The 26399-nt window shown below is 41.3% G+C and overlaps 2 protein-coding genes and 1 pseudogene across 2 annotated transcripts in view; all 3 read left to right on the forward strand.

Annotated features, from left to right (window-relative positions):
• On the forward strand, positions 2236-3165 carry Gm38421 (predicted gene, 38421; annotated as a pseudogene).
• Positions 2236-26399, forward strand: part of Ugt1a10 (UDP glycosyltransferase 1 family, polypeptide A10) — a 164592-nt gene continuing 140428 nt past the window's right edge. The window contains exon 1 of the mRNA NM_201641.2: positions 2236-3161. Within this exon, the coding sequence (NP_964003.2) occupies positions 2307-3161 (855 nt within the window). The 5' untranslated portion in view covers positions 2236-2306. The remainder of the gene's footprint in view (positions 3162-26399) is intronic.
• Ugt1a9 (UDP glucuronosyltransferase 1 family, polypeptide A9) overlaps positions 17604-26399 on the forward strand; it is a 149224-nt gene continuing 140428 nt past the window's right edge. Inside the window, exon 1 of the mRNA NM_201644.2 lies at positions 17604-18503. Coding sequence (NP_964006.2) covers positions 17655-18503 — 849 coding nt within the window. The 5' untranslated portion in view covers positions 17604-17654. The remainder of the gene's footprint in view (positions 18504-26399) is intronic.

Raw genomic sequence — 26399 nt, forward strand, 5'->3', positions numbered from 1 at the left:
TCTGTCTGCTATTGACTGAATATGCTGTGAAAACTGTCTTAACTTCCTGCTACCTTTTCCTCTCAGCAGCATTTGATTGTGGCCTAGAATTGTGATCTTAAGTAAACCCTTTCTCCATTATGTTGATGTGAGCCTACTTTACCATGTTAACAGCATACTATGATTCTATGATATGTAACTAAGTTTCCCCAAACATCTTAAAAGCATCTCTAAGAACTCAATGGATAGATCTGGGTCTCTACATCTGTTTTTATGGGGTACTGTGTGAAACTACTCAGATGACTGTTATGCTAGCTTCCTATTGGCAAGTGTAGGAGAATATCATTAATAATGTCAGGGGTGGGCTCTCTCTCATTGCATTGGATTCAAGATGGGTCAGACATGGGTTGGCCATTGCCTCAATTACTGCTCCTGCTTTATCCTTGTACCTCTTATAGGCAGTAAAAATTGTGGCTGAAAGTTTTTATGGCTAGGTTGGTAACCCTTGCCTTCTTTAAAGTCTTGCCTGGTTATAGGTGGTGACCAGTTCATATTCGATAACCCCTATTGCTAGGTGTCTTTGCTAGGCTCACCCTCATAGATTCCTGTGAGTTCCCATTGTCCTAGGTTTCCAGCTTGTCCCAGAGATGTCCCCTACCAATTCCAGTTCTCTCTCCCACCATCCTCCCCACCCCTCATCCCTCTTGTTCTCCTTCCTCACCATGTCTCCGACCCAGTTCCTTCTCTCTATCCACCCAGATGTCTATTTTAGTTAAGCATCCTCCCTTGGGAAGTCTCTCCTCTGAGAAGAAAGGGAGGGCGTTTAGAAGTGAGAGAAAAGGACTGGGAGGAGAAGAGGGAGGAGAGGCTCCAATCCAATGTAAGGTAAGTAAATAAACTACCTAATGAGAATAAAAAGTCCAGGGGAATATACCAGGTATACAAAGACAAATCCATTCATAGTTGGATAATAGTTTTCTGCCAGTGTTAAGCCCCTCAGCTTGTAAATAGTGCGTTGTTGAACAGATGTTGAGCTTGTGCATAAAGGTACACAGGAGGAGGCATGTATTATATATTCATACCACACACTGAAATTAGCTTAAAGATGATACATGATAGCATAGAAACTTAGTACCAGGAAATACTTACTGTATCTGATGAAATCATCATGACCTTCTACTGAGAGTCTCTCTATAGCGGTTGCACTGCCCTGGTGCCTGTGGTGAGAGGAGTGCTGTGCCTACACCTTGGTGAGCCAATCCCTCAGAGCATCACTGCTTTGCACCCAAGTCAAAAGGTTTTCATGACTCCAGTTTGAAGCATTAAGTGATTAGAATCTCCATTAAAAAGACACTGCCTTACATGGTCATTATATCCTGACTCATTCAATACCAGAACTTAGTCCATCAGTCTCTCCAGGGACTGTGATGAAAGATGCAAGTCCTAGGCTCCATACCCATTGGTTTCCAGAAAAGCAGACCCCTGACCATTGTGCCTGGAGTAAGGTAATCTGACCCTCATCATTGGAGTCAACGAGTTTTTAAGAGGTCAGGTGCTCTTCATCTTCTATCTTGTGTCCAGATGTCTGTCCAAAAGCCAGGCTTAGAAATAAAAGCCATCCTGTCTTAGAAACGTTGCTTAAAAGAACAAAAGCCTCCTAGTGAATATCTAACACAGTGAGTGTTTCCTATTTTGACAGGGACAGTGGCTGGCTTATTAGATGACTGGAGTCCTACAGCAGGCAGAGTCCCAAGGCTTAGGACCTGTCAGTCAAGACTCCTAAACTCTCAGATCCATGGACTCAAAGCAACATAGAGACCTGGGAATCATTGAGACTGGGAATTCCTTTCCAACAAAATGTATCCTTTAGGGAGTATCCTGCTTCTGTGTGACCTCTAGCACTCTCTACCTCTTCTTAGTGACTCTCACTGTCTCTCCTGCTGAGCTTCAATTCCTATGCTGTATAAATGACCATGAGGTGGTTGTAGAGGCCCCTTTTAGGCAGTGTCTTACTTTTTCTAAATTGTCAACATCCAAAACATTGTTTCATAACTCATTCCAAATTGTTTCTGAAATAGACATCATGATCTTTCCTAGGCAAAGTATTAGACCTTTTTTTGTCAGGAGAGCACAAGATAGTTATTTCAGTCAGTGAAGTTAATTAATTATTGTTCTTTTGTGAATAATTAACCTGAATTTAACATCACTTGCAAACATGCAAATACATGTGTCCACTGCAGTAGGTCTTGTGCCTCTACTTTTAAACCAGCTCTATTAGAAAAGCTTACAGTAAAAGCGACTGGATTGCTCTGGACTTTGAATTTACCATGGTTCCTGCAGCCTTTCCCACCTCTCTTCCTCTGTGTGTGTGTCTGCTCCTGGCCTCTGGCTTGGTCCAGGCAGGCAGGCTGCTGGTGGTGCCCATGGATGGGAGCCACTGGTTCGACATGCAGATGGTTGTGGAGAAACTCATTCAGAGAGGGCATGAGGTTGTGGTAGTCATCCCAGAGGTGAGTTGGCGGCTGGGGAAATCCCTGAATTGTACAGTGAAGACTTACTCGGTTTCTCACACTCTGGAGGACCTGGACAGAGAGTTCAAGTATTTTACTTACACTCAATGGAAAACTCCAGAACAAAGTATACGTTCTTTCATGACAGGCTCAGCTAGAGGTTTCTTTGAACTAATGTTTTCACACTCTAGGGGTTTGTTTAATGACAAGAAGTTAGTGGAGTACTTGAAGCAGAGATCTTTTGATGCAGTGTTTCTGGATCCTTTCGATGTATGTGGATTAATTGTTGCCAAGTATCTGTCACTCCCATCAGTGATCTTTGCAAGACTTTCATTTTGCTACTATCTTGAAGAGGGTGCCCAGTGCCCGAGTCTTCTTTCTTATGTTCCTAGACTTTTCTCAAAATACACAGACACCATGACTTTCAAGGAGAGAGTGTGGAACCATTATATGTACATTGAAGACTATGTATTTTGCCCCTATTTTTTCAAAACTGCTGTTGAAATTGCCTCTGAAGTTCTGCAGACCCCAGTGACTATGACAGACCTCTTTAGCCCAGTGTCTATTTGGTTGTTACGCACTGACTTTGTGTTGGAGTTCCCCAGACCTGTGATGCCCAACATGGTCTTTGTTGGTGGGATGAACTGTCTCCAGGGGAAGCCACTTTCCAAGGTATGTTATATATGCTTTAGCACATGAGGAGAGCTCTAGCTTTGGACAATATATAAAGTAATTCTTTACTGATTTGTGATTTACTGTTTGTATTGTTCTATATGTTTTTTTTTTTGGGTTAGAGAATGTTTTTCTTGCCAATTTACTAATTAGGAGAAGAATTCCATATAGGTGACTTATTGAAATGGATGTGTACAGGTGTGAGATATTTATATATAAATTCCAAGGTACAATCAAATTTTCAATTTACATGTATACCTTCACATTGTGTGTGTAGGTCATGATAAGTAAGGGGAGAGGAAAGAAAACTTTCCTGAGTAGGAGCAAGGGCAGTAATGATAGACATGCCACTTCAACACAGAAGCAGGACTATTCAGGGGCAGGAAGAGAACATGTGGAGGTAAGGCTGGGCAGCTGGGGAGTGTAGTGAACCAGAGGAAAGCAACACACATCTGAAAATGCCATAATGCCACCGGATCATTTGTATTCTAACCTAGAAGAGGAATTTAGAGAGACGAACAAGAACAAGAACAAGAACAAGAACAAGAACAAGAACAAGAACAAGAACAAGAACAAGAACAAGAACAAGAACAAGAACAAAACCCCTTCAAGCTGCATTTTAATGTTTTTGTAAACATTGACAAAACACTTCAAGCCTTGGAGCAGCATTCAGTATGTGTAGGTTGTTCTCTATAGGAGTACTCATACAGATTGCCAAACTTCAAAAGTTATTGATATGATACCTAGGATGTAATGTCTGTCAGTTTCTTGTTTTTAAGAACACACCAGATAAAACAGAAATTTACATTTCAGTGCTGGACAATTCAACAGAAAAATCAATGTGGCCCAAGACTAGGCACAAGAATCATAGTATTCTCATATACCAGATTGTGGGAACCACTTGTTGACACATTCAGAGTTCCATAACAGTACTATACTGAAAACTAAAGTACATCCATCTGCAGCTGACCTGGTGCAACCCCATGTTGGCCCTGTGTGCACTGTGTCAGTATCTGTGAGTTCATTTGAGCTTTGCTGAGTTGTTTTAGAGGGCTTTGTTTTTCTGGTGCCCTGTGTCAATTCCTTCTCCCCAATTCTTCCTGCTTCCTCCTCCTTGGAGTTCCCTGAGCTCTGACGGAAGGGATTTGATGGAGATATCTCCTTTAGAGCTGTGTATTCCAGGGTCTGTCTCCCTGAAATGTCTTGCTGTGGGTCTCTGTGTTTGTCCCATCTGCTGCAAGAGGAAGCAGCTATGCCGATGGCTGAATAAGACCCTGACTATGACTCCAGCAGAATACCAGTGAGAGTCATTTTATAGGTATATCTTTTTTTTATTTTTAAAAAGATTTATTTATTTCATGTATATGAGTACAATGTACCTGTCTTCAGACACACCAGATGAGGACATCAGATCCCATTACAGATGTTTGTGAGCGACCATGTAGTTGCTGACAACTGAAATCAGGACCTCTGGAAGCCAATGGTCTTAACTGGGAGGCATCTCCCCAGCTCATTGTTACTTCTCTTTAAACAGTCCAGTTGTATTTGGTTTTGCCTTGGCTCTTGAGTCTATCTAGATTCAAGCAGTGCTATATTTGAGTTCCATCTCATGGAGTGGGCCTTAAGTCAAATCAGACATTGGTTGGTTAATCTCATGGATGTTTGCACGTCCATTACTATAACATATTTTATAGTCATGACCGAGTGTAGGTCAAACATATTGTGGTTGGGTTGATGATTACTTTCCCTTTAATATTCTGCAGCAAACTTTTCCATGGCGTAGACACCAGAGTATGGGTGTGAAGGGTCTATGTAGGCACCAAATCCCGCTCTCTATGTTCAGTGAGTTGTGTGTGTGCTATCTCCAAAACTGGGTCCTTGCTGTCAGTGTGTGGAGAGCAAACTATTATCTTGGCAACAGCCTGGTTTGGTTGGTGATTTCCATGATTTTCTTTTGGCTTACAACTGAATTAGTTGTAACCCTATCCTGTTACTGAAAGCGTCATTGGATTACAAGATTTGGCTGTCTGGGTTTTGTCTCCTTTGCTGTATGGATGCTTCATTAGGATTGCCCTCCTATTATAAGAACTTTCCACTGCACTCAGTTTGTACAGGGCCACTCAAATGCTCTTCAATTGTAGCTGGCTCTTCCAACAATCTCCCCCTTAGTCTTATTTCACCTCCCTTTTCCCACCTGACTGTTTTGTTCTTATCTCCCCTCTTGTGTCCAGGCCACCCATAAAATCTATTGTATGTTCCACTCCCAAGGAGATTCATGTGTTCCTTCAAGTCTTTTCCTCTAGGGATAACCTTCCTGGGTCTATGGATTTTAGCTTCTTATCACTTACTCAATGGCTAATATCCAAATAAAAGTGAATGCATACGATATTTATCTTTTTGCATCTGAGTTATCTTAGCAAAGATGATTTATTTCCTAGTGCCATATATATTTGTCTACAAATTTCATGATGCCACTTTTGAGTTTTTGAGACAGGGTTATTCTTTGTAGCCCTGCTTGTCCTGTAACTCATTGTGTAGACCAGGCTGGCCTTGACTTCAGAGGTGTACCTGCCTCTGACTCATGAGTGCTGGGATCAAAGGTTTGTATCAGGACCACCTGGCTTAACTTCCTGCTTATCTTCTCTAAGATTTCAGGTATGTTATTTTTCATGATCAATGTAGCTATCCTGGGCTTTTTTTTGTTTGTTTGTTTTTTTGTTTTTTTGTTTCCATATGAAGTTGGAAATTGACCTTTTCATGTCTGAGAAGAATTGTGTAGAAATTTTGATGAGGATTACAGTGAATCTGTTGACTGTTTTAGGTAGGGGGACATTTTTTAAGTATGATAATCCTACAGATACATGAACATGGGAGATCTTTCCAGCTTCTGATATCATCTACCATTTTTTTCTTCAAGGACTTGGCTAGAGTTACCAAGATATTTCATGTTGTTTAAGGATATTGTGACAAGTGTTGTTTCTCTGATTTCTTTCTCAGTCTGTCATGTGTAAATCGGAGGGCTATTGATTTTCTGAGTTAATTTAGCTGAAAGTGTTCTTCAGCTGTTGGAGTTCCCTGGTGCGAGTTTTAGGGTCACGTATATAAAATGTCATATCCTCTGCAAATAAAGATAATTTGACTTCTTTCTTTTAAATTTATATCCCCTGCTCTCTGTCAGTTGCATTATTGCTCTAGCTAAGACTTCAAGAACTACATTGAATGGGTGTTGAAAGAGTGGACTACCTTAAAGTCATAAAGATGCTTGATGTTTTTCAGGCATTTTGCTTGCAGATATATTAGAGACACAAGCAAAAGACTAACAGACTTGTCCGTGTTTTAGTGACCACATTACAATCTTTTCATTAAGTGACCTTATTTTGCAAGTGATAATTAGAAATATTTACTAGCTGGGCAGTGGTGGCACATGCCTTTAATCCCAGCATTTGGGAGGCAGAGGCAGGCAGATTTCTGAGGGCGAGGCCAGCCTGGTCTACAAAGTGAGTTCCAGGACAGCAAGGGCTATACAGAGAAACCCTTCCTCGAAAATCCAAAAATAAATAAATAAATAGAAATATTTACTAGCTTTTTGTCTTTGGATTTGTTAAGAAGACTGTGCTAACTCTCTTTAACACTCTCTTTACATGTACCTGTTTCAATATTATGTTCAGATGTCATATGAGGTAAGCAGTAGGATTGGTAGGTAATCACTCTGGGCATGTACCACACACATGCACACCCCGCACATCCACACACTTAGTTACACACACTCACACAAACCACCACCATCGCCATGGCTACCAGTCCAGCGCTCAGTCTCAGACACTAATTCACACACAATGCTCAGCCACACACATTCACATATATGTGTATATGTGAAGGGTCTTGATAAAGAGCTTGCATGCAGTACATTTATGTATCTAAACCAAAGAACAAACAAGCAAAAACAACTCTGGGGACATTTATTTACCTTACTATTTGATATGGCAGCCATGTTTCACACATAGTGTTTGTATTGTGGGGTAAAAAAGTATGGATGGATTTATATATACATATTTACAAGGAAAATGTGTGACTATGTGTCTAGGCATGTGTTGTTGTTCAGTGTGCTAGGTCCTACCTAGGGTATTTGATGATAGTTTTATAACACAACACCCATGAATCTTCCCCAGAGAATTCTTTATAGAGGCGTAATTACGTCTCACAGCAATGGTGACTCCATGGAATTGCCATACACACAAGAGCAACAGAGTTGGTTTGGCTCTGCACCAGCCTTTCCTACACAAGGTGTCCTCTGGTGTGGCCTTATCTGGCATTTTTTTACTTCCTCCAGAAAACTAAATGTCACTTTTCACCTCCTGCCATTCCTAGCCCCTGTTAGGATGTTCAGCCATGCAAGGATATTATAATAAATAAAGACTCTTAATGGAGTTCATAATTTTTCTGAATTCTCAAAATCCAATTCCATCATTTCTTAACTGTCTTTGAAAAGTGGCATTGCCATAGGGGGCATGATCTTCCAAAGCAAAGATCACAAACTTTTCTTTTCTGGAAAACATGCAAGTATATAATCAGTAAAAACAGGTCATTAGTTCTTCTTCTGGAATAATCATTGGCAGTGAGTGTAACTTCATCTATGATGATTAAAATACATGTCTACACTGAAGTAGGCTTCTTACCAGTACCTTTTCCTGCAACTGTACTAATAATGTAGATTCTGATTGACTAGATCACACTGAGATAGGCTTCTCTAATGGCTCCTGCAGTTTTTTCAGTGTCCCTTTCTGTCTGTGTGTGTGTGTTTGGCTTCATCCAGGCAGGCAGGCAGGCAGGCAGGCAGGCAAGCAGGCTGCTGGTGCTCTCCATGGATAGAAGCCACACATTTTACCATGAAATCTCTTTTGGATAAACTATCCCACAGAGGCCATGAGTCAGTGGTGATGGTCACACAAGTGAGTTGGCAGTGGGAAAGACCCCTCAGTTTTCCAGGGAAGACTCATTCGGCTTCTTACCCTCTGGTGGATTTGGGTTTTGTGGACACTCATTGGAAAACTCAGGGGATGAATAAGTTTTCTCTAACAGTGACCTCAGCTGAAACCTCTTATGATACTATATTTTCCCTATGTAGGAGTCTGTTTAGCAAAAAGCAATTAGTAAGTTACCCACAGCAGAATTTTCTGATACATTTCTGAACCTTTTGTTGTGCAGGACTTAGTGGTTGCCAAATACCTTTCCTTTCGATCTATGTTGGTCATCAGAATGACATTTGTTCTAATGATCAAGGGAGTACTTAATGCACCAGTCTATTTCCTGTTGCTCGATTTTTCAATCCTAACAAACCCATATAACACACACACACACACACACACACACACACACACACACACACACAGACACACACACACAGAGTCCAGATACGTTCCTTATAAGCCATAATTTAGATTGGGTCGATTTAGGGCTATACTAACTTAGTCCCCAGCTAGAAGACCCCTTGCAACTTCCTGTTTCTCCTGGCCACTGGGTTCTAGTCCATGGTGGCTTCCTCCTCCTCTCTCTACTCTTTTCTCCTCTCTGCCTGCAACTCCTTTCAAGCTTCCAATTCTACTTTTGCCCTTCACTGCCCAATCACAGTTGAGTAGTTAAATTGGATGAAAGATCACATGACATCACACGAGTTAGAATGGCAACCACCTCTTGTGGAGCCAGTATTAGGATTAGGATACAAGCAGAATCAGGCCAACCCAGCACAGTTTCCCATGTTTCTACACTTCCATCATACCTTCCAGGTACAAGAGCTTTTGCTCTTCAAAAAGGGAGTGTGGAGTTATTTCTCCTTTTTGCTTGAACAATTATTTGTCATAGAAATCATGTCTGAAATTCTCCAAGTCCCTGAGACAATGATCTCTACAAATATCCCTTTTTTGCTGTGTACAGACTTTCCTTCTGACTATGCCAGGCCTGTGATGCTCAACATGGTCTTCATGCTGGGATCAATTGCTACCAGAGAAAGCCACTGTCTCAAGTGTGTTCCCTGTCCCTTAGCATAGGACATGTTGCTTGCTTTGGTAGTAGGAGGGAAGCCTTTCTTATTAACCTACGGTTTGTTATGTATGTCTTATGTAGACAGTTTCTGGCTCAATGAGTTTTTTTTGCCTAGTTACATGATGTAAAGTTACCAAATCTTACAAAATTGCCATCACTGGTGTATATGTACCTACAGTTCAATTAGTTATTTATAATTTTCAGATTGTTTAAAAAAAACTCCTGGTTTCATTTCAATCAATTCATATCAGTCTCTTATTACATCTCTGGGTTCTGTACTTACAAAAGTGCTTAGATGATAACTATGCTGCCTTAAAAAATCCTTGGAAATGATTTTGAAATGTATGTATGTATGGAATGCATCAGTTTATATTCCTTGTATTAAATTAACATATAGTAATTGGTGCGTTACCGTGTCCCTTACTTTGTCCTTTTTAAGAAAACAGATCACAGATGTCTTCCTAGGTAGAGCTTACAGATCTCCCTTAAAGATTGAACTGCCTTGAAAATCTTCACGTTTTCAACCAATCATTCATTCAAGCTTTTGCTTCATCTTTCATAATGGACAGAAATGTGCCAAGCGTCCTGAAATACCTGTTTTCTGTTTAACTCTTTCTTATTTTTTTTCACTCTTATTTCAGCCTGGTGTCCTAGATACAGAGTATCTATGTCTGATGTATGCATGTCATTGCATGTGTATCATATAGCACATCAAATGTTTGAGAAATATATTTGAAGCGATAAGAAATGTGACAGTAAGATCTATACTGGATGACAGTGGTAACTACCCATTTGTGTCTCCCTGCAGATGTGGTCTAATTAATAAAGTTATATATTAACTTCTCTGAGTAATAATATGGATGTAGCTACATTTTTTTTCTTGACAGAATTGGAAATTGAACCCTAGTTCTTAAACATGAGGACAACAAAGCTACTACAGAGCCATAGCCTCAGCCCTCCTTTTATTTTCTATTTTTTAAAAATTTATATTTATTTATTATATGTAAGTACACTGTACCTGTCTTCAGACACTCCAGATGATGGCATCAGATTTCGTTACAGATGGGTGTGAGCCATCATGTGGTTGCTGGGATTTGAACTCAGGACCTTTGGAAGAGCAGTTGGTGCTCTTAACCGCTGAGCCATCTCACAAGTCCCCTTATTTTCTATTTTGAGACATGACTGACTGAGTTGACCAGGATTCCTTTCAACGTCCTCTGTAGCCCAGGCTGCACCAATCCATTAGCCAGTGAGTAAAGCCAAGGCCATCCCTAAAGAATATTTATCTTGAATTTTAATCAAAATCTTCAGATTCATGCAAGGGACCCTCTATGATTACCTTTCTTAAATCCTTTTATCTATCTTCCAAAAAGAATACAATGTGTGTTGAGTGGTATTCTCTCAGGTGTGTGAGTCTGTGTACCCCAGAGTGGGACAAGGTTGAGTAGCAGTAAGTGGGGACATATCCCCAACAAGATATGACACTAGTTTTTCCCTAGCACGGCATGGCCAGTGCTGCACACTGGTGCTTTTTAAACTGTCTGAGAGTGAGGAAAAAGATAGGAAACCATGCTGTTCATTCTGGGCTCATGACTTTATGAGTGTTACTTGAGATCCTAGACAATGGAAAATCCCAGGGATACCCAGTGTAAGTCCTTGGTGATGGACTTGGGTCACCATGTGCACTGAGAGTCTCTCCACAGGAGTCCTGTGCTTCTGTTCTGTTGTCTCCAGGATGCACAAGGGACAGCACTGCACCTGAACTGTGTGCTGGGGACGGACCTGGGGCAGCACTGCTGTAGATCCAAGCAAAGGCTGTAAGTGACCACTGTTTAGAAATAAGTCAAAAGGGATTAGAGTCTCTGTGTAAACAATACAGACCTGCTGCCCTATCCCTTGATCCTTTACTCCATGTCACGTGTCAGCCAGCATGTGTGTCCATGTTTTCCCTGCTGACTGTGCTTAGGAACCAGGTGACATTTCTCTCCAGAAGTGTGGACAAGGTGTGCTTGCTGATCACTATGGACTCTGTCTCCTGCTCTGTGTCTATTAGATCTTGACTGGTTTTCCTGTGTCATTCCAAGAGAAAAGAATGCAGACAGTGTTTACAAATGGCCTAAAGAATATCAGAAGTGCACGGCTGCCTGACACCATTAATTTAGGTTGAGACAGAGATGGAGGGAAAGCAGAAGGTGTGAGGAGGAGCTTCTCAGGCACAGGAGCACTTGGGACTGGTTGAAATTCTGGGCTCAGAACCAGGCTGTGCTGTGAAGACACAGTCCCCAAGCTCGAGCCCTGTGCTACAAGGCCTGGTTTGCCCTCTTGATGCACTTTTCTTTACCTGAGAGCTGTGGGCGACCCCCATTTCTAGTTGTGAGTCAATTTTCTTCTTTAGCTTTAGAAGCAAAAGTAAGGAGGGCAAATAATTGACAGACTGCAGATGTCCCCAAAGAGACCTTAGCTCCTTCAATGCAGGTGAGCTGGTGGGCAAGGGGCCAATCCTTGTGACCAGCCCACATTCATTCCTCATCTCTGCAGTTCCAAGTGCTGCACTGATGGATAGAAGATTTATGTCTTCCATCAGAGATAGCCTTGGGCAAGCTCAGTAGGTTAGAGACCTGGGGCTGGTTCATTAGGGACTGGACACATGTATACCTGGCTTTTCCTTGTTATTGTTTTGTTTTTTGACATAGCATTCTTCTATGTAGTCCTGACTGTCCTAGAACTCACTCTGCAGTCCAGGCCACTCTCAGACTCACAGGGATCTGCCTACCTCTCTTCCTCTTGAGCACTGCGGTTAAAGGTGTTTGCCACCACCACTTCGAGTGTCCCATGTCTTTATTGGAGTGTGACTTTTCTTTTTATTCTGAACAACACAGTCCTTGACTGTGGGCTATTAGAGTATAGTGTGCTCTCTCATCTTTCCTTTATATCTCAGACCTGCTTGAATCCACTGGCATTCAAAGGAGTCCATGAAAGTGGAATCTGTGAGCAAGTATGGTGTGCACATATGCCTAAGTGTTTCATTACTTGACTTCTCTTCATTTTCACTTCTAGTGCTTAGGGCCAGGCAGTCACACCAATACCTGAGGGGAAAGACTCCACTTCCTGTTCTGTCCTATAGATTCTGATTCTTCTAACACCCTTTTTTTGTTTTTGTTTTTGCCATTGCTATGCTATTTAATCTCAGTAACCTTGAAGTATAGTTTGAAAACAGGTATGTGACACACCCAACTTGGTTCTTTTGCCTTGACTAAGGAGATTTCTTTTTGCCTTCTTATGGACGTTTTTCTTCTGTGTGAAGACTGCATTTTTATTATAGTAGGGACTACACTAAGTCTGTAGACCTCTGTGTGGATGTCCCAGTTAGTTAGGTTCTGTGGCTGTGATAAGTACCCTGACCAAAAGCATCTCAGGGCTGATAGGAATCAGTTCACCTTCAGATGGCAGTCCATCATGGAGGGACTTCAGGGCAGGAAGTCAAGCAGTGTAGGCACTCTGGAGGCAGGAATTGAAGCAGAGGCCATGGAGGAACACTTCATAGGTCTGCTTGTTTTTCCTGGCTTGCTCAGCTTGTTTTCTTATAAAACCCAGGACCATTTGTCCAGATGTGATACTGTGCACTGTGAACTAGGCCTTCCTGCATCTGTCATGAATCACAAACATGACCCATGGTCTACAGGTCAATATCAAAAGGGCAGTCTTCAATTGAGGTTCACACTTTCCAAGTAACTCTAGCTTGTGTCAAGTTGACAAAACCAACCAGCACAGGAAACTATAGACATTTTAACAGCACTAATTTTTCTTGCCAGTGAGTATAGGATGCCATGCATTTCTTTTTCTTCCATTATTTGCATTGACATTTTCTACTTTTCACGACATAAGGCTGAAAAAAACCTGTCCTATGTGATTGGGATTATTCTTTGTGTGTGTGCCATATTTCTTCTCTTTTGTAGCTTTGGGGGGGGGGAATTATTGTCATGTGGTCTGAGGTGTGGTGGAGAAAATTGCCTCACTAGGAAAAAGCTTAGTTGACCTTTGCAGTTGTGAAGACAGACATCTACACAGGCACCACACAGGCCAAGCCACTGGTGTGTGACTCAGGTGTGGATGCTACCCACTGTGACCACCTTGTCCTTTCTCCTTTCTATTAGAGGCATAGATGCAGAGCTTAAACTGAGTTCCCTGTGCAGTGATATGAGAGAGCTCCCTGGAAGCATCTCAGAATGTTGGGGGAGGGAACCTCCAGCCCAAGAGTCCTCCCCACTGCTGATATGTGACTCTGTGGAAGCGAGTGCATTGATGTGACTGAGGCTGTCTTCTTTTGGTTCTCAAATGGATTTTATTCAGGGCTGTGGACCATGAAATGAGGTGAGAGTTAGGCAATCAAGGGCCAACAGTGTCCTGTTTTGTGGGTAATTGTTAATGAAGGTTTCTGTGAGCAGAAGGCATTCAGGGATTCAGACGGTGTCATTTGCTGAGCCCCTTCCTGATCTCAGTTTTGTTTGTGAAACAATGATGAGAAAGTGCACAGTCACTGAGTCACATGGTGACTAGGAAAATGTCAGGTTGTGCTTAGGTTCCTTAAATGACCTGTGTTGTCTTTCTAAGGAAGATCATGCAACAATATTGGGTACAGAACCCCTCATCTATTCTTCCTATGGTCACCTGGCTTATTTCCCATGGGGGACATCTGGAAACCTGTGTAATGCTGTGAATTACATATAATAATACAGATGATTTTCGTGGTTGTTCTGTGCTGACCCAGTATAACTCCTCCCAGTACCTGTGGCTGTTCATTGGTTTCCATGTGCTTGAGGGTTCGGCTTCCTCTTCTGCTCTTTCTCAAGTAATCTATTCCTCCTCCTCTCCTTCCTTTTTCATCTCTCCCCTCCTCCTCCTCCTTCTGGTAAACCTATGTAGTCTAATCTATAATTCTAGATGTATCAATTACTGATAGTCAGAGAATCAGAGCTCATGTTGAATTTTCTAGTTGAATGGACATGGACCACTGCCTGTGCCTTGTTATCAGATAGCTGATCTTACTGTTCAATGAGACCACTGTCAGGGTGACTGACTGGTTATTACAGTAGGTTCAGGCCAAGTTAATCACAAGATACTTTCTCTGGCCAGGCAATTTCTCAATCTGTATCTGACACTAAGCAAAGCTTCAGACAGTCTCTGTGTTTAGTGTGTTCTTCTTAGGACCAGACCTGCACAGAATGTGATGCTATAGACAGTTAGTTGCCTCTCTTCTAGGGCAGAGAGCTCTGTTGTAGGTTTCTGCCTAAAATGAGTGGTCATCTGGTTTACCAAGTAAGTCAATCCTGGCTCCTTCTGTGAAGTATGCAGAGTTGGGAGTTTTCTTGTCAGGGCAGAGCTATTGTACAACCTTGTACATTGACGGGATCCACTGACTCCCCAGTCAAGCAGGTAGAGCTCCTCCCCTTCTGAACCCTGGGAAGGAAAGAGACACTGTCCCTGGGTTGAGGTATTGGCCAAGTGTTTTTCTGGATTTTTATAGCCATTGTTTGGTTTCTCCTACAAGAGCCCTAGAGGTGGCAGTCTCTTAATGTGAGGGTCAGGGACCACTTCTTTTTCACCTTCAAAGTTAAAAGACCTAGGACTTTAAAATGCTTTAAAATTTAAAGTCATTGAAGACTTTGAAAATGGACTGTGTTTTACAAGATGAGATAGTCACGAGACTCGGGGAGAAAGAGTGCAAGATTATAGCTCAATGTGATATCTATGCTTCCAGTTCAAAAACTTGAAGCTGTGGTGGTGACTTTCAATCGCCAGTTTGCAGAGTCTAGAATCTCCTGGAAAGAGAGCTCAGTGAGGGATTGCATAGGTGTGATTGGTTTCTGGGCGTGTCTGTGGTGGGGTAGTCTGGATTCCATCAATTAATGTGGGAAGATGCAGCCCACCCTGGATGCCAACATTCTTTGTGCGGCCCCTTGACTGTGTAAGCATTGAGAAAATTATGTGTATAGTAGGTGCAGATGCAGTTATTTCTGTCTGCTTTTGACTGAATATGCTGTGAAAACAGTCCCAACTTCCTGATACCTCTTCCTCTAGGCAGCATTGGACCATGGCTTAGAATTGTGATCTTAAATAAAACCTTTGTTCCTTAAGTTGATGTTGTCAGGGTACTTTACAATAGTAACAGGAAACTAGGACAGAGTGTGTATATAAATTGCTCCAAATACCTCAAAAGCATCTTTAAGAACTTAGTGGATATGGGTCTCTGCATTTGTTTTCATGGGCTGGTTGATGAAGCTACTCAAATGGCTGTTATGCTAGTTTCCTGTTGGCAGGTGTAGAATATTATTAATAGTGTCAGCAGTGAGTTCTGTCTCATGGCATGGTACTCACTGGACCAGATGTGGATTGGCCATTCCTTCACTTTTTGCTTGTACATTATTCTTTCATCTATTGTAGGCAGGAAAATTTGTGAGTTGAAGGTTTTATGGCTGGCTTGGTATGCCTATCCTTTATCCTTCCGTCAGATGTCTTGACTGGTTATGGGAGGTGCCTGGTTCATTTTCCATATCCCCTATTGCTAGGTGTTTTTGCTAGGGTCACCTTCATAGATTCCTGGGAGTTTCCATTGTCCTATATTTCTAGCTCGTCTCAGAGATGTCCCCTACCAATTCCAGTTCTCTCTCCCACCATCCTCCCCACCCCTGATCCCTCTTGACCCTTCTTCACCCCATCTTCCACCAGTTCCTTCTCTCCATCCATCCAGATGTCTATTTTAGTTTAGCATACTCCTTTGGGAAGTCTCTCCTCCAAGAAGAAAGGGAGGTGCCTTAGAGGGATTGGCAGTGAGAAGGAAGGACTGGGAGGAGAGGGGTAGGAGAATTACCAATCAGAATGTAAAGTAAATAAATAAACTACAGAACAAAAAAAACAGTGGAATAATACCAAAAATAAGAAGATAAATCCACTCGTAGTTTGATAATTGTTTTCTGCCAGTGTTAATCTTCTCAACTTGGAAATAATGAATTGTTGAACAGAGGCTGTGCTTACACATGAATGTACACATGAGAAGATATGTATTATTCCTTTATACCACACATGGAAATTAGCTTAATAAAGATGCATAATAGCGAAGAAAACTTAATACCATGAAATTCTCACTATATTTGGTGAAATCATCATGACTTTCCCCTGAGAGTCTCTCCATAGAGGTCGCACTGCCCTGGTGCCTGTGGTGAGAGGAGTGTTGTGCCTACACTGTGGCGAGCCAATCCCTCAGAGCATCACTGTTTTACACCCAAGTAAAAGGGTTTTCATGACTCCTGTTTGAAGCATTAAGTGATTAGAATCTCCATTAAAAAGACACTGCCTTACATGGTCATTATATCCTGACTCACACAATACCAGGACTTAGTCCATCAGTCTCTCCAGGGACCGTGATGAAAGATGCAATTCTTAGGCTCCATACCCATTGGTTCCCAGAAAAGCAGCCCCCCTGACCATTGTGCCTGGAGTAAAGTAATCTGACCCTCATTATTGGAGTCAACGAGTTTTTAGAGGTCAGGTGCTCTTCATCTTCTATCTTGTGTCCAGATGTCTGTGCAAAAGCCAGGCTTAGAAATAAAAGCCATCCTGTCTTAGAAACGTTGCTTAAAAGAACAGAAACCTCCTAGTGAATATCTAACACAGTGAGTGTTTCCTATTTTGACAGGGACAGTGGCTGGCTTATTAGATGATTGGAGTCCTACAGCAGGGCTCAGGACTTGTCAGTCAAGACTCCTAAACTCTCAGATCCATGGACTCAAAGCAATATAGAGTTGATTTGAGACCTGGCATGTCCTTTCCAACAAAATGTGTCCTTTAGGGAGTGGCCCATTTCTGTGTGACCTCTAGCACTCTCTGTCACTGTGTGTTCTGCTTAGCTTCACTTCTTTTTTTTTTTTTTTCTTGAGACAGGGTTTCTCTGTGTAGCCCTGGCTGTCCTGGAACTCACTCTGTAGACCAGGCTGGCCTCGAACTCAGAAATCCACCTGCCTCTACCTCTGGAGTGCTGGGATTAAAGGTGTGCGCAACCATGCCTGGCTTAGCTTCACTTTTTATGCTGTATAAATGACCATGTGGTGGTTGTAGAGGCCCCTTTAAGGCAGCCTCTTACTTTTTCTGAATTATCACAATCTAAAGCCTTTTTTCATAACTCATTGAAAACTGTTTCTGTAATAGAGGTCATGATCTTTCCTGAGCATATTTCATAACCGTTTTTTTATCTGCAGACCATATGAAAGATATTTAAGACAGTACAGCTAACTAATTATTTCTCTTTTAAGTAAATCATTAACCTGAATTTAACGTCACTTGCAAACATGCAAATCCATGTGTCCACTGCAGTAGGTCTTGTGCCTCTCTTTTTTAACCAGCTCTATTAGAAAATCTTGCAGTCATAGTGACAGGATTACTCTGGGCTCTGATTTTACCATGGCTCCTGTAGCCTTTCCCACCTCCTTTTTTCTCTGTCTGCTTCTGGCCTCTGGCTTGGCCCAGGCAGGCAGGCTGCTGGTGGTGCCCATGGATGGAAGCCACTGGTTCACCATGCAGATGGTTGTGGAGAAACTCATTCACAGAGGGCATGAGGTTGTGGTAGTCATCCCAGAGGTGAGTTGGCAGCTGGGGAAATCACTGAATTGTACAGTGAAGACTTACTCAATTTCTCACACTCTGGAAGACCTGGACAGAGAGTTCAAGTATTTATCTTACACTCAATGGAAAACTCCAGAACACAGTATACGTTCTTTCTTGACTGGTTCAGCCAGAGGTTTCTTTGAACTAACATTTTCACACTGCAGGAGTTTGTTTAACGACAAGAAGTTAGTGGAGTACTTGAAGCAGAGATTTTTTGATGCAGTGTTTCTGGATCCTTTCGATGTGTGTGGATTAATTGTCGCCAAATATTTCTCGCTCCCATCAGTGATCTTTGCAAGAGGTGTATTTTGTGACTATCTTGAAGAGGGTGCCCAGTGCCCAAGTCTTCCTTCCTATGTTCCTAGACTTTTCTCAAAATACACAGACACCATGACTTTCAAGGAGAGAGTGTGGAACCATCTTATCTACATTGAAGAACATGCATTTTGCTCCTACTTTTTAAGAACTGCTGTTGAAGTTGCATCTGAAATTCTTCAGACCCCAGTGACTATGACAGACCTCTTTAGCCCAGTGTCTATTTGGTTGTTACGCACTGACTTTGTGTTGGAGTTCCCCAGGCCTGTGATGCCTAACATGGTCTTTATTGGTGGGATCAACTGCCTCCAGAAGAAGTCACTTTCCAAGGTATGCTATATGTTCTTTAGCACATGAAGATAGCCCTAGTGTTAGACAATATAAAAGGAAATTCTTTACTGATCTGTGATTTATTGTTTTTGTTATTATGTATGTAATTTCTTTTGGGTTAGAGAATTGTTTTGTGCCAATTTACTAATTAGGAGAATAATTCTATATAGGTGACATTGATATGAGTATGTACAGCTGTGGCATAATTGTATATAAATTCCAAAGTACAATCTAATTTTCAATATACATGTATGCCTTCATAATGTATGTGTAGGTCATGAAATTAGTAAGGCGAGATGAAAAAAATAGAAACAAAGACAGTAATGATAGACATGTTACATCAACACAGAATGATCACTATTCAGGGGCAGGAAGAGCTGCGCATTCCAGGGTCTGTCTCCCTGAAATGTCTTGCTGTGGGTCTCTGTGTTTGTTCCCATCTGCTGCAAGAGAAAACAGCTGTGCTGATGGCTGAATAAGATCCTGACTATGAGTCCAGCAGTACACCAGTGGGAGTCATTTTATTGTCATCTCTTTTTAAACATTCCCAAAGTATTTGTTTTTGCCTTGGCTCTTGAGGCTATCTAGACCTAAGCAGTGTTAGAAGTGAGTTCCATCTCATGGAGTGGGCCTTAAGTGAAATCAGACATTGGTTGGTTAATCTCACAAGGTTTGTACCTCCATTGCTCTAACATATTTTATAATCAAGACAGATTGTAGGTCAATCATATTGTGGTTGGGTTTGCTATCCTGCAGCATACCTTTCCATGTCATAGATGCTAGAGCATGGGGCTGAAGGTTCTATGCAGGCACCAGCTCCAGCTCTCCATGTTCAGTGAGTTGTGTGTGTGTTATTGTCAACACTGGGACCTTGCTGTCAGTGTGTGGAGAGCAACCTATTGTCTTGGCAACAGACTGGGCTGTTTAGGGATTTCCATGGAATCCTTTTGGCTAACAACTGAATTAGATGAAACCCAGTCTCAGCACTGAAAACTTTGTTTGGTCACAAGATATGGCTGGCAGGGTTTTTGTCTCCTTTAATATATGGAAACACCATTAGGATTACCTTCCTTTAGAATAGGAAGTTTCCACTTCACTAAGGTATCTTGCTTCAGGTAGCTGGTGTCGTCTTGGTATGCTGCCCTTGTCCGTCTCTGTACCCTAACCTCCAGGCCACTTACTGCCTATATCCAAGGTCCTGCCCCTGGCCACAGCACAGAGTAAATGAACTCCTTCTGAAAGGTCAGCTCCATGCTGATGAGGTCAGGTCTCTGGAAAGTGATCTCCCCCCAGGCAGACTACACTTTCCAGGGTGCATCTTGCCAAGCAGAGATTTATGGGTAGTCATATTGCTGAAGAGCTTGTGAGTCCTGCAGAGATTGTTCTTTTTCCAGTCACTTATGTGAATCCTACAGATCTATAAGCATAGGAGACTCTTCCATCTTCTGATATCTTCTTCCATTTCTTTCTTCAAACACTTGAAGTTTTTATCATACAAGGCTTTCACTTGCTTGATTACTTATGCATATTAGAGGTAAGCTCTTTTAGAATTCTCTCTCTTAGACTTACCAAGATATTTTATGTTATTTGAGGCTATTGTGAAAGGTTATATTTCCCTGATTATCTTTCTAGTCTATTTGTCATTTATATATAGGAGGGCTACTGATTTTCTGAGTTAATTTTATATCCAGCTACTTTACTGAAAGTGTTCATCAGCTGTTGGAGTTCCCTGATGAAATGTTTAGGGTCACTTACATACACTATCACAATTTGACTTCTTCCTTTTCAATTTGTACCCCCAATCTCCATCAGTTACCTTATTGCTCTAGCTAAGATTTCAAGTACTATATTAAATGCGAGTTGAAAGAGTAGACCACCTTAACAAAGACATAAAGATACAAGATGTTCTTTTCTATGCATTTTGCTTGCCAATACATTAGACACACAAGCAATAGCTTTACAGACTTATCATTTTCCTTTTGTGATCACATTACAATCTTTTTATTGAATGACCTTGTTTTGTAAGTGATAATTAGTTATATTTGCTAGCTTTCTGTCTTTGGATTTTGTGAAGAAGACTGTGCTTTTTTTTTTAATACTTTCTTTACATCAACATGTTTCTGTATTATGTCCTGATATCTCATAAAGCAAAAGATAGCACTGTTAGGTAATATATCTGGGCATGTGCCACACTCATACACACCATACACACTTAGTTACACACACATACACAATCCACCACCATCACCGTCACTACCACTACGACCCTCAGTCTCACACAGTAATTCACACACACCATGCTCAGCCACACAGAATCACATATATGTGCATATGTTGAGGTTCTTGACAAAGAGCTTGGATGCAGTACAACCACAGACCTAAACAAACAAACAAAAATAACCCTAGAAACATGTACAGGTCTATCCTATTATATGCATATGGCAGCCATGTTTTACATATAGTGCTTGTGTTGCTAGGGAACAGGAGTTATAGGTAGAATTTTATCTGTGTGTTTAAAAGGAAACTCTGTGACTGTATATGTCTAGGCATTTAATTGTGTTCAATGTGCTACATTCTACCGAGGGAATTTGATGATGGTCTTGTAACACAACACCCATGAATCTCTCTGGAAAATTCTTTATAGAGGTATATTACATCTCACAGCAATGGTGACTCCATGGAGTTGCCATATACACAAGAGCAACAGAGTTGGTTTGGCTCTGCACCAGTCCTTCTGTACACAAGGTGTCTTTCGTGTGGGACATGCTTTACTACAACCTCTCTTGCATTCTTTCCTCCTTCCTGCCAAGTAAATAACAGTTCTTACCTTCTATCCTTCTTATCCCTCTTTTTTATATTTAACCATGCAAGCACATTATAGATGCAGAGACTCTTAGTGTTTATAGTTTTTTGAATTCTTAAAATCCAATTACGTCATTTGATAACAGTGTTTGAAAAGTGGCATTGCCATAGAGGTCATGATCTTCCAAAGGCAAAGGTCACAAGCTTTTCCTTTCTGGAAAATACACAAATATACAGTCTGCCAAAACAGCCCATTAGTTATTCTCCTGGATAAATTATTGGCAGTGAATATAACTACCTATGAAGATGTAAATACACGTCTTCACTGAGGTAGGTTTGGTTCCTGTACCTTTTCCTGCTACTATACTAGAGATGTAGAATCTAACTGGATAGATTGCTCTGGGATATGCTTTTCTCAGGCTCCTGAGGTTTTTCCAGCTTCTCTTCCTTTGTGTATGTATCTGCTGCTGATCTCTGGTTTTGCCCAGGCACACAGGTTGCTGGTGATGTCCATGGATAGGAGCCAAACATTTACCATGAAACCTCTTTTAGTTAAACTGGCCCACAAAGGCATGAGTTAATAGTCATGGTTCCAGAAGTGAGTTGGGAATAGGGCAGACCACTGAAGTCTCCAGGGAAAGACTCATTTGGATTCTCGAATAAGGTAGACTAGGGTTTTGCTGATACTCAATGGAAAAGTGAGAGGATGAGTATGTTTTGTCTAATAGTGACCTCAGCTGAAGGCTCTAATGACATTATCTTTTCATTGTGTAGGAGTCTGTTTAGCAAAAAACAATTAGTGAGTTATCCACAGCAGAGTTTTCTGATACATTCTTGTACCCTTTTGATGTGTACAACTTAGCTTTTACCAAATATCTTTCTCTTCTACCAGTTGATGGGGCCTATTCATCTGAGTTTGTCTCCACTCAGAAACTAGGCCATAAGCCTTTGCCCCAGCAGCAGACCCAAAATTCAGGAACAAGACAATAAAATTCCCCTCTGGAGGAACTACCTAAAGATAGCCACCTAAATAGGAGATATCTTATCTCAGAATAGGCCTTCTGTGCTGGGCAGCCCATCCTGTGGTTATTCATTCATGGTGCAGGAATGCAGCCCCTATGTGGCATCCCAGCACCCATCAATGAGGTTTTAGATTACCTCATTCTAACAATATAATATTAAAATGTTTACCTATCTTAAATATAAGTCACTTTGCTTCTATAGCTGACCTGCTTGCCTGAATTGTTCTGAGTCTAGAAGCTGCTGTCTCTGGCACCTCATAGTAAAACAGCAGGGAACTAAGTAAAGTAGCCATTGTTCTATCTCCACAGGAACTGCTGGGCTCTTGGTTGAAGTCTAAGGAAGAAAAAGAGGAGGGAGGCCTGTCTCTGCTCTATGTCCTCAGCACTTGTATGTCTTTCAGAGATTATGGTAACATGGTAAAAAGTTTATCACAAGTTTGCACATAAAGTCAGGCCATGAATTAAATAAAAGGTTTATAACAGAGAATGTCTACATGAGTATCCCCTAAGAGTAATTATCTGGGTAAACATTCATCATTTGTTAATAGCTCTATAGGTTCATGGAGAGTTAAAGACTGTAACTAAGTTATTCTTGAAGTTTTGTATAGATAAACCCAGTTAATATTTTATCTTCCGTCTGTGCACCTATAGTAAATCCTTAGCTTCTTTTCTAAGACCTTTGGTTAATGGTTTTACAACTTCTTAGAATGTGCTCTAGGTGTTAGATGACTGTTATCTTAGAAGCAATTAACTCCTGACACTTGAAGACTGGCAGAGTTTTCATGGCAGTTTTGACATCAAAAAAGATTTAATAAGCAGCCCTATTATAAACAAGGCTTGAGTATCTTTGTCTGGGTCACCATTTTGAAGTGGTAGTGACCCCTGCATGCTGGTTGTTTCTGCAGAATAAATGCTCTTTGTTCTTTCATACTATTTGAGTCTAGGGTCTTTCTTCAGCGATTCTCCAACCCTAACACTGGGATGGTCAGCAAAATAATATTTGTTCTGATGTTGAAGGAAGTACTCAATGCACCAATCCTCTTTCTGGTGCTGGATTTTTAAATCCTAATAAGTCTATATAAAAGACACAAAATCCAGATATATTAATTATAATGCTTAGATTGTGCAGATCTAGGGCTTTACTGACTTACTCCCCAGCTATAAGGCCCCTTATTTCTTGCAGTTTCTCCTGGCCATGAGGTTTTAGTCCGTGTCAACTTCCTCCTCCTCTGGCTTCTTCTTCTCTCTCTCCCTCCTTACCTGAAACTCCCTGTCAAGCCTCTAATCCCACCTGGAATGCCTCATTAGCATGGGGAAGCATTTCAGAAATCTCTGGTGCTGGCTGAATAAGTTTTGTCAGGGTAAAGGAAATTGGTCCTATAATCTAACTGAGGCTACATGGCATTTCTTGGGTCAAGGTGTGTGTGGGAACTTAGAATTCCCTGGACAAGGTCAGAGAAGGAGAAATTCTGCTAATGAAGGGAAGGGAGTATTCGATTACTTACTTGCCAATCTCCACAAGGCTATCTGGTCAATTGTAGACTTTGACCTTAATCAGCAGAGTTTTCCCACATACATTCTTTTTTCCCCCCTGGAAAGAATGGTAACTCAATCACTTGGTACAGAAACTAAAATCCTAATCTTGTAAGCCTTATTATATCTAAATCCTCCAGTGGTGAATCCTACAGATCTGCCCATTGAAACCAGGAGACACTCAAACCTACAGCTTGTCATCAGTCTATCCCAGTCCAAAAAGCCCTCTCTCTCTCCTGCTTCCTCTCTTCCCTTGCCCAACACAGAAGTCCCGCCTACTCACCCAGTGATTGGCTCCTTTATGAATATTAGGGGATTGGTTCACAAGAAGTCACATGTACATGACTCACACTTCCCCCTTTCTGTTTAATAAAAAACAAAACCTTTCTCTCAAATATAAATAGATCACAACTATTACCATTTTGTAATTCATAAGGTATAAAATAGACCTAATGCCCAGTCTGTCATTTATGTCATTAAGATAGAACACTGTCCTCTATCCTAACTTAAAGACTTATAACTTTACACCTGACTTATGTCCTGGCTTTAGATTGTATGCCATCTAAAAACCATCCTCTAAAATCTGTTTTCTCAAAGTAAATAGCCTGGGTTGGCTATGAGACTATGTAGTTTTTCAACCCTGCCAGAAATCTAAGAATGACTAATATTAACTGAAAATATATAGGAAGCCTAACACAGCTTCCAGAACTGATAGGTCTGCCTTTACATGTTACTTGATCTCTTTCCCTTACTGCTTTTAATATTCTTTCTGCTTAGTGCATTTGGTGTTTTGATTATTATGTGACAGGAGGAATTTCTTTTCTGGTTGAGTCTATTTGGAGTTCTGTAGGCTTCTTGTATGTTCACGGGAATCTCTTTCTTTAGATTAGGGAAGTTTTCTTCTATAATTTTGTTGAAGATAGTTACTGGCCCTTTAAGTTGGGAGTCTTCACTCTCTTCTATACCTACTTCCTTAGGTTTGTTCTTCTCAATGTGTTCTGGATTTCCTGGATGCTTGGGTTAGGAGCTTTTTGCATTTTGCCTTTTCTTTGACTGCTGTCTTAATGTTTTCTAAGATATCTTCTGCACTTGAGATTCTCTCTTCTATCTCTTGTATTCTGTTGGTGATGCTTGCATCTATGACTCCTGATCTCTTTCCTAGGTTTTCTATTTCCAGGGTTGTCTTCCTTTGTGATCTCTTTATTGTTTCTACTTCCATTTTTAGATCCTGCATTGTTTTGTTCAATTCCTTCACCTGTTTGTGTTTTCCTGTAATTCTTTAAAGGATTTTCATGTTTCCTCTTTAAGGGCTTCTATCTGTTTACCTGTGTTCACCTGTATTTCTTTAAGGGAGTTATTTATGTCTTTCTTAAAGTCCTCTCTCATCATTATGAGATTGATTTTAAATCAGAGTCTTGCTTTTCTGGTATGTTTGGGTACCAGGGCTCACTGTGGTGGGAGAACTGGGTTCTGATGATGCCAAATAGTCTTAGTTTCTGTTGCTTGTGTTCGTGCTCTTGCCTTTTGCCATCTGGTTATCTCTGGTGTTAGCTTGTCTTCCTGTCTCTGACTGTGGCTTGTGCATCCTGCAAGCCTGTGTGTCAGTACTCCTGAGAGACCAGTTTTCTCTGAGAGGAATTTGGGTATGAAGTGGTGTGGCACAGGGTCAGCTACTGGGTGCAGAAGGAAACCAGAAGGATCCTGTCCCTGCCTGTTCCTTGATTCCTGTCTTGATGGCTCTGGGTAGGTCCCTCTTGGGCCAGAAATTTGAGCAAAAGTGGTGGTCTTACCTGTGCTTGCAGGTATGTTGGTACTTCTGGGAGACCAGCTCTCTCCCGGCAGTATTTGGGTATGAAGAGCTGTGGCACATGATCAGTTCCTGGCACAGACAGGAACCGGAAGGAACCTGACCCAGGCTGCTTCTCAGTTCCTGTGTCCTGAGGTCTCTGGGTGGGTCCTTCGGAGCAGAAGTGGTGGTCTTACCTGTGCTTACAGACACGTCAGTACTCTTGGGGGACCAGCTTTCTCCCAGCAGTATTTGGGTATGAAGTGCTGTGGCACGTGATCAGGTCTGGGTGCTGTGGCAGCTCCTGGTGCAGACTCGCTTTTGTTTTTTTTAATGAACCAATATTGATATCTATAATTCCAAATGGAATAACCACCCTAGTCCTTAAAACTCTAAAGGATTTCCTTTCTCAGTAGCACATAGACTCAGGAGCAGGGTGAGGGGGTCTAGGTATGCACACACCATTTTTTAGTGCATCTGGTTAATTGCTTTGAGCAACTTCACCATTTGGTCAACTGTATGTGAGAGTTCCCATTTTTCTGTGTCCTCTTCTGTTATAGATATTGTTCAACTCTTAAAATTTTATTTATTTTGAGGGTGAAAATCCTTATTATATACAAGTTTTTAAAAAACAACAACAAATACTTCAAGAGTAGAGTCCAATTTCTTTCCTCCTAGAGGAACTCCTTGGCTTCTGTAACAATCATCATGGTTGACTTCCAATCAATGTCTCCTTTCAATCTTCAAAATATT

The sequence above is a fragment of the Mus musculus genome, chromosome 1, assembly GCF_000001635.26.
Source record: "Mus musculus strain C57BL/6J chromosome 1, GRCm38.p6 C57BL/6J".
NCBI lineage: Eukaryota > Metazoa > Chordata > Mammalia > Rodentia > Muridae > Mus > Mus musculus.